This window comes from Anolis carolinensis, chromosome 2 (genome assembly GCF_035594765.1).
Source record: "Anolis carolinensis isolate JA03-04 chromosome 2, rAnoCar3.1.pri, whole genome shotgun sequence".
Lineage (NCBI taxonomy): Eukaryota > Metazoa > Chordata > Lepidosauria > Squamata > Dactyloidae > Anolis > Anolis carolinensis.
In genome coordinates, this window is record NC_085842.1 from 119049636 (window position 1) to 119066513 (window position 16878).

At 38.7% G+C, this 16878-nt stretch overlaps 1 protein-coding gene across 1 annotated transcript in view; it reads right to left on the bottom strand.

Moving 5' to 3' along the window:
* Positions 1–3123: 3123 nt before the first annotated feature.
* Positions 3124–16878, bottom strand: part of il12b (interleukin 12B) — a 50136-nt gene continuing 36381 nt past the window's right edge. The window contains exons 2-9 of the mRNA XM_008104649.3: positions 16436–16537; positions 13306–13387; positions 9500–9781; positions 8823–8937; positions 7394–7602; positions 5766–5902; positions 4551–4699; positions 3124–4204 (exon numbers count right to left, since the gene is read on the bottom strand). Coding sequence (XP_008102856.1) covers positions 4126–4204; positions 4551–4699; positions 5766–5902; positions 7394–7602; positions 8823–8937; positions 9500–9781; positions 13306–13387 — 1053 coding nt within the window. The 5' untranslated portion in view covers positions 16436–16537 and the 3' untranslated portion in view covers positions 3124–4125. The remainder of the gene's footprint in view (positions 4205–4550; positions 4700–5765; positions 5903–7393; positions 7603–8822; positions 8938–9499; positions 9782–13305; positions 13388–16435; positions 16538–16878) is intronic.

The window sequence follows — 16878 nt, forward strand, 5'->3', positions numbered from 1 at the left end:
TAGATGCTTCTCAGCCACCTTGACCTATTCTAGCAAGTACATGGGCATGTTGGGGGACAGTGTGCAGGAAAAAAGGGAAAATGAAGCAGAGTTTACCTGAGTAGAACTTTATGGTTCATCTCCCTATATAGATTGTCAGTCCCTGATAGAAGATTGCTGCAAAATACAGTAATACATTTTGCAGTAAGGGGTACTTTTTATCTATGGTTTTCCTCCATTAGGAATTCATTCACTTCATTTCCATTTGTCAAAATGGGTCTCTTTCCACTATATTATAACATTGCTTACTTCATTTATCATAAAAGATAGACATGATTTTACAAATCTGTAAAAAGACACATATGCACAGGTGACTGTAGAGACCAATTATTGACCTTCATGTTCATTCATAGTGAGGATATCTATTTCCAAGTGGAAAGCAGTCCTAGTCAGGGTTGGTTTGATGCACCTACCTCATGACACAATTCTCCCCTTTGCCCTCCATTCATGCCTCTTTGAATTCTACAGCACTATTGGTCACAACTGGCCTCCAGTCAGAGCACTTAAGGACTAGGGCCTCCCAGTTCTCAGTGTCTATGCCACAGTTTTTAAGGTTAGCTTTAATCTCATCTTTAAATCTCTTTTCCTGTGTACCAACATTCAGTTTTCTGTTCTTGAACTGAGAGTAGAGTAATAGCTTTGGGAGATGGTGATCGGGCATTCAGACAATGTGATCAGTCAGCGAAGTTGATGGCTAAGGATCATTGCTTCAATGTTAGTGGTCTTTGCTCCTTCCAGAAGGCTGATATTTGTCTGCCTGTCTTCCCAAGAGATTTGCAGGATTTTTCGGAGGCAATGCTGATGGAATCTGTCTGTCTTGTCCAACAATGTCCATATGTTCCACATTCCAAAGTTCATTTTTCTTTTTTTGTTTGCAAGATGATTACCCCACAATGGATTGTCACCTTGTTGTGGTGAGGGGGCTTGCATATTCCAATTAGCCTTCTGGTGAAAACATCTGATTCATGTGCTCCCAGGGGGGTTTCCTTGGGTGGCAGGGCCGCAGGGGAGGAACCAGAGAAAGCACAATCTGAAGATCTCAATGGCCGAGAAGGCGGAAGATACATGGCACATGTTACAATGGCTGTGAAGGAAGAAGAAGGCTCCAACACATGAGAATCCACTGTCCTCATGTTAATCATGCCACTGGATGGGACTCTCATTCTGTGAAGACTGTGTGTTGATCGGATATGCACTCATCTCCACACATAAATCAAATTCATGTACAAGCATCTTCCAAGAAAAATAAAACAAAACCAACAAAAGTCCCATGGCGATCAGTGAGTGGTGATGGGGATAGGACTGTGAAATTTGGAAGCCCTGAGTCACAGACTGGCACATGGGCAATGGATATAGATTTAGTCATTCTCCGAGGCTGTGACGGCGCGAGTGGCGCCATCTATATGTGGATCTGTAAGTTGCAAGATTTGAATTGTTGTGTCATTCCTGATTTTGCCTTTACCCTGTAAATATAGTTGGATTGGTTATTTATATCTGTCAGTCAATGTTGTTTGTACCTGTTATATTGCTCACTCAGCTAAATTGTTTGGCTCCACCTCTTCCTGGATTAGGACTGTGTTTCCTCCTTTTCATTCCACCAGCAAGCTCTCTACCAGATGGACGTGAGAGAGAGACTTGGCTCTGAAAGCCCTTGAAAAATTACCTCTCAGCACCAATTCTGAGGTTCTTACCCTTGGGACTTACACTTCATGTTCAGGGCCAACCTGAACAACGTTGAGGAGTCTCAAGCGCCTTCATATCAGTCCTTTGGCAACAGAGGAAGACTGTGTCTTCAGACATAGGTCTTTGGACTGAGGCTGAGTTTGCTCCGGCATTCACAGCCAGAGAAAGAGGGATCTGGAAAAGCTCCACAGACTTAAAACAATCAAAGACTGTAATGTATATTTTCTTTTACCCCCTTTGTGAACAATAAACCCAGTTTTTTAGTTATCTACAGTGTTTGGTCCTTGGGAGTTCCAGTTTCCCTAAAGGAGGGCAAGAAGCAATCCCCTGGGGAAAGATGTCACGTCCATGCCTCTTTCACTAAGAGTTACAGCCCCAGGCGCGACGGCACAGAGGCAGTTGAGTAGTTCAGCCATTGTATCCATGACTGAGCAGCCCTTTTTAGGATCCACCCTGCTCGCCCCATATGGGGAGAGGGCTAGAAAACGTGCCCTAAACATAGTCTGCCTCTCTTATCCCTGACTGGACTGCTGCATCCAGAGGGGTTGTTACTGTACACAAAAGAAGACCTTTGCTTCTCTTCCTTTAGATTAAAATAACCAGTATAGCAATATTATAATGGGGAAGCAGGTGGATGTAGTCCAAAAAAGTAACATTTCCAAGTAATGCATGGCCTGACTTACAAGGCTATGCCTATTGCTGCATGGGGTGCTCTCCAGCCCCTGTCATGGTGCCGGCGGGGGGCTTCTTCTTCCCAGAAGCCCCCTGTGCGGCGGGAAACTTTCCCGCCGCTGGGCCCCTGGGCCAATAGGAGGCAGGCCCAGCCCCACCTTCTGATTGGCTAGACCTACTGGGGGGCTGGCCCAGCAGCCCCATTTTAGGCTTCCCAGTAGGCCTGAACAGGCAGTCGGTCTGCTTTTCTTTGTGCCATCCCTCCCACCCTACATATTCATTGTTCTTGTTTCTGTTACTTGTGGTTTCGATTGCCCATTCGTCACAACTCCGGGTTAGCATTGGCATGGGCCCTGGATCTGGCTTGCTTACTACCCTCCCCCCCTCATTGATAGGAAGGGGGAGTATCCGGTTGTCCCCTGGGGGTGCGTGGGTACCGATGACCTGGTTTGGTTCTGGTAGCACCCAGGCTTGGTTTGAGGCATCGGTCAGCAGCGGGCTGACCGATCTTTGATCCAGGACCCATGCATGGCAGCCAACCCTCGTTCTGTAAACAATAAAAAGTTGTGGCCTATTTTATACCCAAAATATATTCTTGAGTTTGTGTTGTTCTTGAATTCTCCTCCCCTATATGGAGGTGTGTCGCCCATACACACACAAATATTATTATATTTATAAGCTCTGTGCTGTGGGTAAAAAATAAAATAAAAATCCAAGGCCTGGTTTTTGACTGAATAAAATTTTAATGTTTTTTTTTAACAAAATACATTCTTCAAAAAACCAATAATTTATTTTCAAATGTATACTTTTTCTAAAAATCTTTATATTTACACATTTTTCTAGAAATATTTTTGTAAAAATGCAAAAAATTTAAACCATTGTTTTAAAATTATTTTTGTAATCAATCTTAAAAACTTCTGAATTTATTTGGTTTTGTGATGATAAAAAAGTGATGACTTTAATTGATAATATCTAGCAGTAAGTGTATATTTCTTTTAAACATGTAGATTTCATTTAGCAACCATGTCAAATCCCTGCTGATAACATTGTCATCCACGATAATAAAAAACCACAAATAGTAAAATTACATTACTTATGTATTTTCAAACAGATGACATTCTGATACACTATCAGAGCACTGGTTAATTTTCTAAACACAATACATTGATAGGTAGATTAAAATACCATATTAAACAGACAAATTATACAAATTTACAGATGTTAGATTTTTGTCTGTCTATCAGCTATCTAATCTAAATTTGTGTTGTATGTTTTCTGGGCTGTATGGCCATGTTTCAGAAGTATTCTCTCCTGATGTTTTGCCCACATCTATGGCAGGCATCTTCAGAGGTTGAAAATGTAAATCTGTGTGTTTTCTTACACCATCCTAATAGGTTTTGTCTTTTTTTGCATTCATAAGCAATCTTTTTTATATTCTACTATTGCAACAATAGCAATGGTGATGAATTTTTGTGTGTGTGTGTTTTTTTGCTGTTATCTTTTTTAGCTTATAATAAAATAAAATATAGTAAGGTGGTATACAAGGAATTCATTATAATTCTAATTCAAACTGTGCCAGCTTTTTTAAGAACAGAAATTATTTATGTACCTGTCACATTCAAGTATGCATGAAAAAATAAAATAATATATAATAATAATTATAATAATATTTATAATAATAAATAACAAGTACAATAGTAAACTTCAGACATGTCCAGCAGCTTTTCAGTTTCAATTCTGACATCTGCATTTTTCTATTTTTGATTTATCTTCACGAATGGGTGATTTGTCATTCCTTTGAGATTTATTCCTGAAATGTAAAATGAAATGTTAGAGAGAAACATATATGTTGCCACTACATACATAACTGGCATGAATGTCATCTCTTTTTCCTTGTATACATTATCCATGGCTTGAAAGTATAGCCAAACAGTTAGAAATACATGACTAAAGTTAAACATTTATGTTGTTTCGGGAGCAGCAGGCTGACATTGCATCAGGTATCCTGCTTTTCATTGTCACATCATAATTTCAAACCACACCATTTCATTTAGAAATTTGGGATTTCTCTGAATTTGACCTTAGAGAACAGGACATGAGGAAAATCTCAAAGATGTACTTGCAGATGTTGAAATCAATGGTGTATTTAATCATACCTGCACATTGCAGACCAGTCACTCCAAGGAGAACTTTTGTGATAACGATTTCTGGATCGAATAAAGCACTTTTCATGTCGGCATTCACGCTTGTAGCAGGCTAGAAGATCTCCATTTTGATATAGTGCATCATTAGTAACTTCACATATCTGAAAATAAAAGCATGTACAACTTTAGTGGATAAGAAGAGCTCTTGATCTAATAGGCATACAGTTCACATAGTGGTTGTGTTAGAGAGAGGACAGTTTGCTGCATGTGAATGGGTTCTGTTACCCAGATCTTTCTGCTTCCCTTTGGATTTGATCTAGTTCAAAGAGCATGAAGTCTGTATTTATATACTAATTAAAATGTTTCTATTCTATACTCTATAGTGAGGTCTCAGAGCAGCATAACACATAATAAAAATTCTAGAGAAAAACATCAGAATAATTTGAACAGGATAAAGTATATTAAATACACCATCAGATTAAAACAAAAGGGAAAAGGCTAAAACCATTATCTTCATAATTGCTATTCATCAGAGCTTGGCTACACTGGATGTATACCCTGAAGTGGCTAAGTGGTCATTCTTGGATGTCTACATAATGTTCAGGGACTTCTGGTTCTTATTGTAGAATAAACTGGGTTAAACCCATGTAGCCCTGCAATAAAGAAAGCTGGGAATGCCCCCAGAGTTTGGGTAACAACATTTTGAGCACAGTGTATACAGCATGACCTGATCTGATGTGGTTACTGTTGCCATCCTCTCTTCAGCAGAGGGAAACGGGGATGGATCAGGTCCATGTCACTATCAACACTGCAAAGGGTCACAGATCTCTGGGAGAGCTCTTGGCTGTCACAGACACTCCATGCTGACATTAGTGGAAGAAGGAGGGAAGGGAAGTTGACATGTCAGCATAGTCTAATCTGTTTTGACCTGGCTGGATTGTGCAGACTTCAGTCTTCTGCTGCCACAGAACAGTAATGGAGTGTATGGATGTCTGTGAGGCCCATCTGAAGAGTAGATGAAATGTTTATAGCTTCTATTCTACACCTCCCATTGATGGAAATTGTGTAATGAGTCTGAAGAAGCGAGTTGGTACCCTGAAATGCCAATGCTAGAATAAACCAGTTAGATGACTTTATGCTTTCTTATGCTAAAACCTGCTTACATGGCTGTCTCTCTGAATAGCGCATCAAAGTATCTTAAAAGGAAGAACATCTCACAGTGATTACCTGTTCCCTTCCGTGTCTAACCATTTGGATCTGGTACGTTAGTCCAAAATAACTATACGGTGTGCTCCAGGTTTTAGGGGGTGTCCATGTCAAAAGGCCACTTTGGTGAACCCAGCACTCAGTAGTATCAGGTTTTACTGGAAGAGCAAATTAAATCACCATCAGTTTTACTGTATACATTAATTCCATTGCCCTTGGTCTCTGGTGGTATTAATACTACCATAAATATGTCATAGCTAAGGAACTAAATTTATGTTAGGGCCGATAGCTAAGTATCTGTTACATGTTGCATGTATTTGTGTGTGTGCACATGTTCAGGTCTTTACAATATTGTCTGAATGAGGGAGGGGGCAAAGTGCAGCCTTCCACCTATTGTTGTATTGTATATACTGGCTTGGGGTTACTAGAATTTGTAGATTAACCATTTCTGAAGGTCCACTTCATTTTCACCCCAGATTAAATCCAAGTACTAGTTCAACTTTATTGAATCAATCAGATTTATTAAAGATTGATTTAACATTCCGTATTAGATACCATGCGTCTACTCTACTTGGGAATAGCAGTTAGATTTAGGCCTAGATGTTTCAGTACAGGAAAAAATCCCTCTTCTTAGTGTGTAACAGGGGATATACCACCTTGCCTATTTAAGCACCAAAAGTGACTATAAGTGATTATTGGCCCCTCTCTTTGATTTATTTAAGAAACCACTGTTTTAGTCCTTCACTATTTTAACCAACATGTCATGGCATAGGAACTCATACCAAAGTCCTGTGCCTCCTTGGCTCTTGCATTGAACTAAGTGTGGCTTTATTTCAACTATCAAAGACTTTCCTTTTTCCTCACAAAGAGGTGTGGGCTCTGGTTAAATAATAATGAAGATAGAAATCACTATTCCAAATGGCTTGAAAATTCTCTAGAAGAGTAGTGGGGTGTGCCTGTTATTGTACTACCCTTTCACCATTGACCAAAAGGAAGACAATCTATCATACCATAATGTAAAGGATGTCAGTTTGTAAATAACACCTATTATGATACTGATATAGTATTTTGATAAGGTTGCTAGATATCTTGTTACTGATCTGATATACTGGTTGTCTACAACATATTATTCAATTTTATACCATTCACCAAATTTTCTGAAATACTGATTTTGGAGTGAGTATGCTCATTGGAGTCCCGGTGGCGAAGTGCGTTAAAGCACTGACCTGGAGACCGAAAGGTCCCAGGTTCAAACCCCGCTGTTAGCTCCAGCTCCTGCCAACCTAGCAGTTGGAAAACATGCCATGTGAGTAGATCAATAGGTACCGCTCCGGCGGGAAGGTAACGGCGCTCCATGCAGTCATGCCGGCCACATGACCTTGGAGGTGTCTATGGACAACGCCGGCTCTTCGGCTTAGAAATGGAGATGAGCATCAACCCCCAGAGTCAGACATGACTGGACTTAACGTCATGGGAAACCTTTACCTTTACCTTTACCTTATGCTCATTGGAATTGCTATGTAGGAGACCTTACACTGCCCTCTAGTGCTAGTATCCAATATTGTGGATGAGGGAAGAAAGGACTTTGTTCCACATTTCTTTCCCAGCTTTTTCTAAACTGAGAAAGGACACTTTTTTGCACAACTTACTTATATCCTTGAAAAAGAAGGCATGTTTGTGGGTTTCACATACACCTCCGTGGAAAACATGTAGATCCATCTCACTTTGTTTATACTCTTCAGTGGATAAGCAGTTTTGTTCTTTTTTGCAGGAAACAGAGTATATTCCCTCAGTCCCTTCACGATTCATATTTATAGTGTCCTTCACTATCTCTCCACAAGTTATGGTACCTTTGGGCCTGAATTCAAAACCAAGATGAAACCGAGTTAGTTAATTTCCCCCCCCAAAAAGATTAAAAACACTGGTTCCTAATTTTGTTTATCTTAGTAGCAAGAGCATGTAGAATATTTAAATGTAGGTATTCAGACAATGCTTTCAAGGGAAGTAGTCATATATTGTTTCTAACTAAAATTATACAGATCACATGCTACATCAAAAATTCATTCAATTATTACATAATTAAGCTTTCATAGGGTAGACTCCATGTCAGCATTTACATAAGATGCATCCACAGTTGGGAAGGCCTTGATCTTCAAATAAAACTGTTCCCAGACAGTGTTCTCCTGTCTCTCGTGCATTGTAAGCCTACTATAGGAAGAACAACATCAGCCATGCCAGCATTGTCTCATCCAACTATTCATCCTTAATAAAGAGGTGATATGCTATTATCCTTCTGTGTCAGTCTCCAGACAAAATAATGTCATATTGTCAAATTGAGGAGGAAACAAGTTTGTTTTATGCTGCTCCAAGACATTATAGACTAATTTGTACTGAATTCATTATCAAAGTAGGAGAGAGAGGAAGTGGCTTTGGTTCACAAAACTATTTGTTTCAGTAAACCTAATGCCTTAGTTCTTGTTATGTTCCTTCAAATGAAGTCTCACTGTTCATCATTTCCTCTAAATCAGTTAATTTGAATTTTTCCCAGGTTTATTATTGTATGGGAAAATCCACATTCTGACAGGAAAGACCATGAGGTGAGGCTCAGCCTTAGCTTTTTCCTCTTCAAAGCATTGGGTGCTTTCATCCCAGATTATAATGAGTACACTGAGGCAAAGAGTTTAAAACAGAAACACTATTTATACTATAGATATATCTAATTGACACCTTTATGTTTAGTTGTCTCTTCCCAGTTTTTAGTTGCTGGCCTACTTCCAATTAATATTCCCAACAAATGTAGATGTATTGAATTGCTGATTGGTAAGTCAACACTTATGCAGATACATTGACTCAATGAGCTGACTCTGGTTGAGACTAGCAATTGGACTACAGGTTAATTCCAACCTCCACAACATTAGAGTATTCAAACGGACAGTGCTTCTCATCAATTGTCTGCCCGGGTTTTTTGTCTACATACCCACTTTTCCTTATACATAGAATAATGAAGTGACCCTGTTTACTAAAAATAATGGTTTTAAATTATGTGTGGGAGGGGTGAGGGGGAAGGGTGATGCTCACCAAGCTTCAGTCTCAAACTTCAACTCTGAATCTTGGATAGTTGATCTCCAAAAGCATGTGAAATTACCAGAGTAGTTGTTTGCAGTACATCTGAAGAAGGTCCTATCATTTGGTCCTAGAATTAAAAAAAAAGAAAGAATTAGTTGTAGTTGTGTGCCTTCAAGTCAATTCTGACTTATGGCTTTTCTTGGCAGAATTTGTTCAGAAGTGGTCATTTTTGTCTTCTGTTAACATTGAGAGTGAGTAACATGCCTGAAGTCACCCAGTAGGTTTCCATGGCTGAATGAGGATTCAAATTTTCATTTCTCAGTGTCCTAGTCCAGCACTTTAACCATGTTGGCTTTCAAAACAATAAACAGGTACGTTTAAAAGAGCAATCCTTTTTCACACTCACCTGCTTTTGTCTATGGGGCCTGTTCAGCTATTCTCTTTAAATAATGCTACAATAGTTACAATGAGCTATAGTTGTTGAGTTTTGAAAACCTTTGGAAACCTATGTGTGACCTTGGGTAAGTCACACACTTTCCTCAAAGGGGACAAGGGCAGTCCTCCTCTGAACAAATCCTACTAATGCAAACACATAACAGGTCCCCTTAAGGTTGTCATAAGTGAGAAACTATTTCAAAACACCTAATATGGTAGCCCTGCATAGAGGAGAATGTGAGTCATGAAGTTACCTTTGAGGTCTTTGAGAACTGATTCAGCTATTTCCCCATTAGGAAGTTCCTTCATAACACAAACGGGTTGGGAACATATAAGTTCGTGTGTATCATTACTCCGACAATTGTAAGTACCCGCATCTGGGGGCTCCTTGAGTAAGAGTTCCAATGACTTGCCATTTCCTTTCCATATCCCGTCTTTCTCCCAATAGACAAATGTATCAGATGTATTGCAGGTGATCAATACTTTCTTAGGTGGGATTGTAGAATGTGTAGTCCATTCTATTCGTACTTTTAGAACTGAACATTGCAAAATGTTTAAATTGGGGGGGGGGGAGAGAAAGAAAAGAAAAAACTCAGTGTTAGCTGACCAGATAAAAGGATGATCACCTAGTCTCATGTGCCTTAAAAATAAAAACAAACAAATCAGTTCCATTTTACCAAACATAAATAAATATATTTATTTACAGACAAATTAACTCAGCTGGCTGTATAAATTAAATAAATCAATGCACTCAATTGAATATACAACAACAACAACTCTTTATTGATTAGTCAATTTTGACCATATCAAAACATGTGAAACATACAAAATGTACACACTTACCCATACATACTGTAAAACCATGTATAGATACAAAGCATCCCGGCCTACTAGTCTACCAACCCATTCCTAGGTAGTTGTGCAAATACAGAATAAAAAGATTAAAATTAAAATTAATTATTCCCTTAAGGTAAGGTTTAGGCGGGGGCAAGGGTAAGTAAAACTAGTGGCTTGTCCATAGTAAATTTTAAATTTGGATGTTGTTATTGGCATTAATATCACAGCTGTCCGCTTCCATCTTCTCGCGGATGGCCAGCACTTTTTGTGTAAAAAGGGTCAGTTTTAAAATAGAGTTTTTATCTGAACCCTGTAGAAGGATGTGCAGTTTCTCCTTATTCTCTAAATGAGTATGGTTCTCATACTCATTTATGAGGCTCTAAATAGAGAGATCGAATCCTGTTGTAATAGGGGCATTTTAAGAAAAAATGTTCTGAGTCCTCCACTTAATGTCAAGTTGCTCGAATCTGACCTGGGTAAAAAGTTTTCTAATATATAGTGGAAGTGTAAAAAAGAGGTAGGTTTCCATGCCCACGTTGCATTTAAATTTAGCCAGGTATGGAGTGGCTCTAGCTTGCGCTCTGATCATAAGATCATTTTGTGCAGCAGTGTCAAGGGCTCTTTGGTAAACAATTGAGCACACTTTAGCTCCAAAATTTATTAGATCGAGAGGGGCAAAACCTAACTTACTGACAGTGTGGCCGAGTCTGCTTAGCCATGATGACCATTATTTGTGAATTGAATATAAAGGAATGCAAATTAATGAGGGATTACATATCCATCCTGACATGCATTAGAGTGGATCAAAATTGGTTTCATGCATTGTTTATAGCTGCATTAATTGCTAATGATTAGATCTATATTATTTAGCCATACTAAATCAATGGAAATCAATGGAAATTCAATAAGTGTATCTTACTGATTTCAAGTAACCTATTTCAGAGGTAGAAGTCATACACAAGCTTTGGCAGTGATGGACTGCAACCCTAGCATTTCTTGTCATGGATGGTACTGGCCAGAACTACTGGGAATTGTAGTCCAACACAGATGCAGGGCCACATGATTACCACATCAGGTTTACTTGAAATAAGAGTGGATCTAACCCACAAGTTGTTGGTGCCCAGTACAATTCTTCTTAGCATATTGTAGGATGACACAGAACATATAATACCAAAGGAGATTGACTCCCTGTATGTCATGCAGATGAAGAAAATGGAAGTCATTTTCCAGCAGAAATGCTGTTATTGAGAGAGTGGTGCTTAACTCTTCCCCAGTCGGCCACTTTCTAAGAGGCTATGTCCCTTCCCTGCCCACCTTCAACTGGCCATACTTTCAAGTTAGCAGCACAAATGGGCAACAAATGTGAGGAATGATAAACATTCAGTCAGAGAGAGCCTACTGTAAGTATTCCTTCATACCTGCCACTTTCTTCCTCCTAATGGCCATTTCCCTCTATCTTCTTTGGTAACAAGAGACCAGGACATTATTGATGCAATATGCAGAGCTTAGATAAAAAATAGACTACAACTCCCAGAATCCATTAGTTAGTGTGGCCAGATTCTGGGAATTGTAATTCAAAAAGTAATTTATTCCAGTTTGGTAGTATATTGTTCTGACTCCAGAGAAGAGAGGTCACAATGCTTATTCCTAATGGCATTGAGAATGGGGAAAAAATAAAAACATTGCAATAATTTATAATCCCTTAGAAGAGAATTATTTCAGAAGGATAAGCATTACAGTTTTAGATTTTATTTCTGTTCTCCAAATACAGTGAGATGTGTAATCCAAACATGCTGCATTGCTTTTTTTAAAAAATGAAATGTTAGGTATTTCTGCAATATATTTCACTGATAACTATTTTGTGGAAATGACATTTCACTGCACCATTCACCTAAACTGCATTAAGCTCATTAGTATTCTGTGCACTGGAACAATTGGTGACACCTCCTCCCTCTGAATACAATATTTTATACAATACTTTATATCTTGTTCAGAATTTTTCTTTTAATTGTACGTGAGAGGTGTTATTATCCTACTATGACTCATTTACTTTGCTTTATTCTATGATTCTATGATTCTTTCAAAGCTACTATTAATATCTGTTTTGAACTGAATTAGAACTTTCTGAAATCTGTTACTAAATAATGTTCTAAAAACCAGTTTCAGAGTATTTTCACAAACCATTGTTGCTGCTGTTTTTTTAAAAATAAAAAAATAAAGCACTGCTCAGCATTGTATCCTTAATATACAGTAGATTCTCAGCTAATCTTAACTCAAGCAACTGGCAAAACAATCAAAGAAATTATTCTTTAAATAAAATCTGTCTTTATAATGCAGTAAAAGTGTACTATATTAAGTTAAGCTTATCTTTGTCTTTATAGGATTTTGGTCATTATATTTCCATATTACTATGTAGTCAATACAAGCAGTCCCCTAGTTACAAATATCTGACTTGCAAGCAACTCATAGATAAGAACGGGGGGTGAGACAACAGAAAATGAGAGAAATATGCCTCCAGGAAGGGAAATTCACTCTTGAAAGAGTTATCATAGGGAAAAGGTGTCTCCACTGAAGCTTTATCATCAATCCTTGTTTCCAAAACTTATTTTTTTTTTCAAAATCCAGTTATCAGAGGGACAGAAAGTAAGGTGAAATTTTCTGAACAGGGGCATAGACACCAAAACAAACACCACAGGACCTTAGCCCTTCTCTATGCTATTCAAAACTTTAAAATATTTTTCTTTTGTCTGGAGTTACACTTTAAAAAATGTTCCTGTTCTGACTTACATACAAATTCAACTTAAGAACAAACCTATATCTTGTTAGTAGATTGGGGACTGCCTGTGTGTGTGTGTGTGTGTGTAAGCTTTGGACAGCATAGGGAAGGATTAACTGATTTTTAAAAAATACCAGTGATATTTAATTCTGCTTCAATATTTGTATATTTGTAGAGTTTAAATTGTATGGAAATGCTTTTTATGATGCCGCTTGGGATCTCCTGGTGGAGAGAAAAAGAGGAGTATAAATAAACATAATAATAATCACCCCTGTCCAGAAGATTTCATCACACTTTCTCTCCCTGTAATAATTGGATTTTGAAAAAAAATATGGCTTGTTGTGGAAAAAAGGATAGATGATAAAGCTTCAGTTGAGACACCTTTTCCCTATCATTTGAGAATCACATATGCATGTGACTGTGTGTGTGTGAGAGAGAGAGACTTACCATTCCCTTTTATTTCTTGTTTTGCTTCTGAATGAATGCTCAAGGCCACAACAGTAATCAGAATGAATGCTAGGATTGCCATCTGTTAAAGAAAAACGGACACTGAAAAATCTTCAAAGGAAGGATAAAAGAATACCTGATTATCTGATTGCACTATTTAGGGGTCTAATTAAGAAACCGGTGGCACAGTGTGTTAAAGCGCTGAGCTGCTGAACTTGCGGAATGAGCGCCCGCTGTTAGCTCCAGCTTCTGCCAACCTTGCAGTTCAAAAACATGCAAATGTGAGTAGATCAATAGGTACCGCTCCGGCGGGAAGGTAACGGCGCTCCATGCAGTCATGCTGACCACATGACCTTGGAGGTGTCTATGGACAACTCCGGCTCTTTGGCTTAGAAATGGAGATGAGTACCAACCCCCAGAGTCGGACACGACTGGTCTTAACATCAGGGGAAACCTTTACCTTTACTTTAAATGTTTTTCAGTGGGGTGTCCTTACAGCTCATTGTTTTATTTAAGATGCGTCTAACCAGGTACAATAACCCAATTAGCCTATTTCAGAGCTGACCTGGACACATCACGGGAGTGCCCCAAAGCCATTCTGCTATACAAATGATCAGCAAGGCAATCAGCACATTGGCACCAATGCTCTGTTCACCAGGGAGACACTGCCATTTCACTGCTGGTGGCATTGCTTCTGGTGAGGTCTCAATACGACACCCAGCCATGTGATCACCAGAAATGACATCGCCAGTAAAGCTCTGGTATTGCCAACAAAACAGGAGTGGGTCTTTTTGATGGGTGGACCCTGGCTTGATTCAGCTGGCCACATGTCAAAAACACCAAGTTAGCTTCCAGAGTAACTTGCAATTCAGTTTGATTCAGATAAATGACCAGAAGCTGTGCTTCCATTGCTGGAACTGGCCATGTATCATTTGGACTACCTGCAGTGGGTTCAAGGTGAGTATATTTTATTTGGCCTGTGCAAACTTATCCAAAGTTAATTAATTTCTTAGTTTGGATTCCATTGGCTGTAAATAAGGGTACTACAAGATTGAAGTGTCTACTTGTTTTTAATTATAAATGCCAATAAATTTATGTATACATAGATGTAGGTTGAGCCCCTGGTGGCGCAGCGCATTAAACCGCTGAACTGCTGAACTTGCTGACCGAAAGGTTGGCGGTTCGAATCTGGGGAGCAGGGTGAGCTCCCGCTGTTATCCCCAGCTTCTGCCAAACATTCAAGTAGGTCAATAGGTATCACTTCAGCGGGAATGTAACGGCACTCCATGCAGTCATATGTAAAAGGGATTTTTTTTAAGGATACCATAAGCATCACTACAAAGGCAATATAAAAGTATGGTGACATTCAACCTGTTAAATTTCAAATACAGATTATCTGTCAAAGCCATTCATATGGAGATCTGTTCCAAACTCAGGCCTAACAACAACAACAACAACAACAACAACAATTTTATTCTTCCTCACCTCTCCCTGTGGCTTGAGGCGGGTTACAACACGACAAAAAAATGAACATTGCAAAAATTCAACAAATATATATATGTCTATAAAATATCCACATTAAACTGCATTTCTATAAAATACATATTAAAGTACATAAAACAGACATCAAAATAAGGTCAGGAAACTGCTTTCATCAAGAAAGGTGAGCATCTATACCAACGTCGCCTGCCCAGAAATCAGCTTGCCTACAAATGAAATATCAGCCTAATAACTTTCCACATCAAAGAAGTATTATAAATCACAAGACAGATGAGAGTTGGCTTTATGGATATAACTATTTTCTGCTGTTTGAAGGTTGCAATGACAAACAGCAACGGCTTATGAACTTTGGAGTAGCCTTTATAGGTCAGGATGGGTTTCTAAAGTGACCAGGTGGTTGTATTTGCCTTCATAATAAATTATTTTAAATAAAGGGAGTCTTGTAATTCTGTCTTCACCAACAACTCACAAATGAAAATTGGGACATGTGCCTGAATTATGTCACATTTGTTCAAGAAGGAAAAAGCTATTGATAATTAAATATAATGGTGTAAAATGAACCATATAGTGATAAATTTGTGGACTGTAAACTGAGAATAAAAAGATGTATCACAGAGGAATAAGAAATAAAATATTAATTTGGCAGCTAGAGCAAAATTATCTGAAATTGTGACCATCTTTTCCTTTCTATAATAAAAATGTAAATAAATAATGACACAGTTTTCTCTTTAACTTGTTCACCCACTTAGTTCTACGCTTTTAGTTGCTACCAGAACTTGAGCAAGTTACCACTTGGTTCAAGACAGCCATTACCTCAAAAGCAATGCTTCCAAGCTGTGCTAGGCAAGTGGTGCAGCTTTTCTATTTTGACACCACACCAGATCCACAGTATATGTGGACCATGTATAATAGTTTAACTAGACATAAAGAAAACCAAATTACTAGATATAAAGTGAGAAATTCTGCAAATCTGGTGCAAACCAGCCAACCACAAGTGTTTTTTGGGGGGGGGGGCGGGGGGGGGGAGGATACAATCTTGAGCTTTGTCTGTAAAAGGGTTAGCTAGGGATAGGGCAGCATTAGGGCAATCAGAAATACATGGCCAGTTTGGGGGGGGGGGGGGGTGAATGTAGAAGTTCTGAAATTTGAGAGGCTGAGAACATGGGGTGGGTTCAAGGAAAAGTCTTACGTGGTTTGAAATAAAACAGCTACTGTGTAGTCTTTGTGTCAAATCAGCATAAGGCTAGATGTTTACTTTCTTTGTTATATATTAAACCTTTACTGTTTCTTATTTCCTACTTTGCTGTTCTTAATGTTTCCATTTAATCATTACCAAGAACAACTGTTCGCACTTTGTCATACTAAATCCACAGACCAGGACTGGTTTTTGTTCAGAACAGGAGTCACCTTGAATTATCAAATCTAGGGAGAGATCGCGAGAGTCTTGCAGCCTACTTGTGGAGCCAGCCTCGATAGGGGCATTATCATTGTTTGCTTTTGGATTCCTACCTGAACAATCAGCTTCATCAGGTCTGTTTCATGAATATTACAGCATTGTATATTTACCAACATTGCTTTTAAAATATCCCATCAATGCTTTAGAATGGAAGAAAACCAAAGATATCCTTACCTTTTCAGTGGTGGCCTGCTGCTGCTAGTTGCAATGATACTTCTGCGAACTGGAGTGTATGAATGCTGCTAAGTGTCACTTGCCTTAAATACCTTTTCAGTTCTGAAACCAAAGAAATACTTGACTTAGCCACAGGGCCATAAAATTACAACACATGGAGCAAGTTCCCTTTTTTAAATAAGCAATAAAATTTAAATACAGAAGAAACCACTGGGTAACAGTTTGGGAGTCCCAAATAATTGCTGAAGAGGAAATTGGATTATTTGATAGCCAGTTGTGCTATGCTCTGGGAAATTCCTTTCCTACTTCATTCTCTGGCTGGCAGAAATACAGACACTCAAAGAAATCCTAATATGACCTCACTGGGAATCCAGATTACAAGATGCATAAGAGAAATGGAAAACACTGGATCAATTCCAGTGGAATAGATAAAAAAGAAAGCT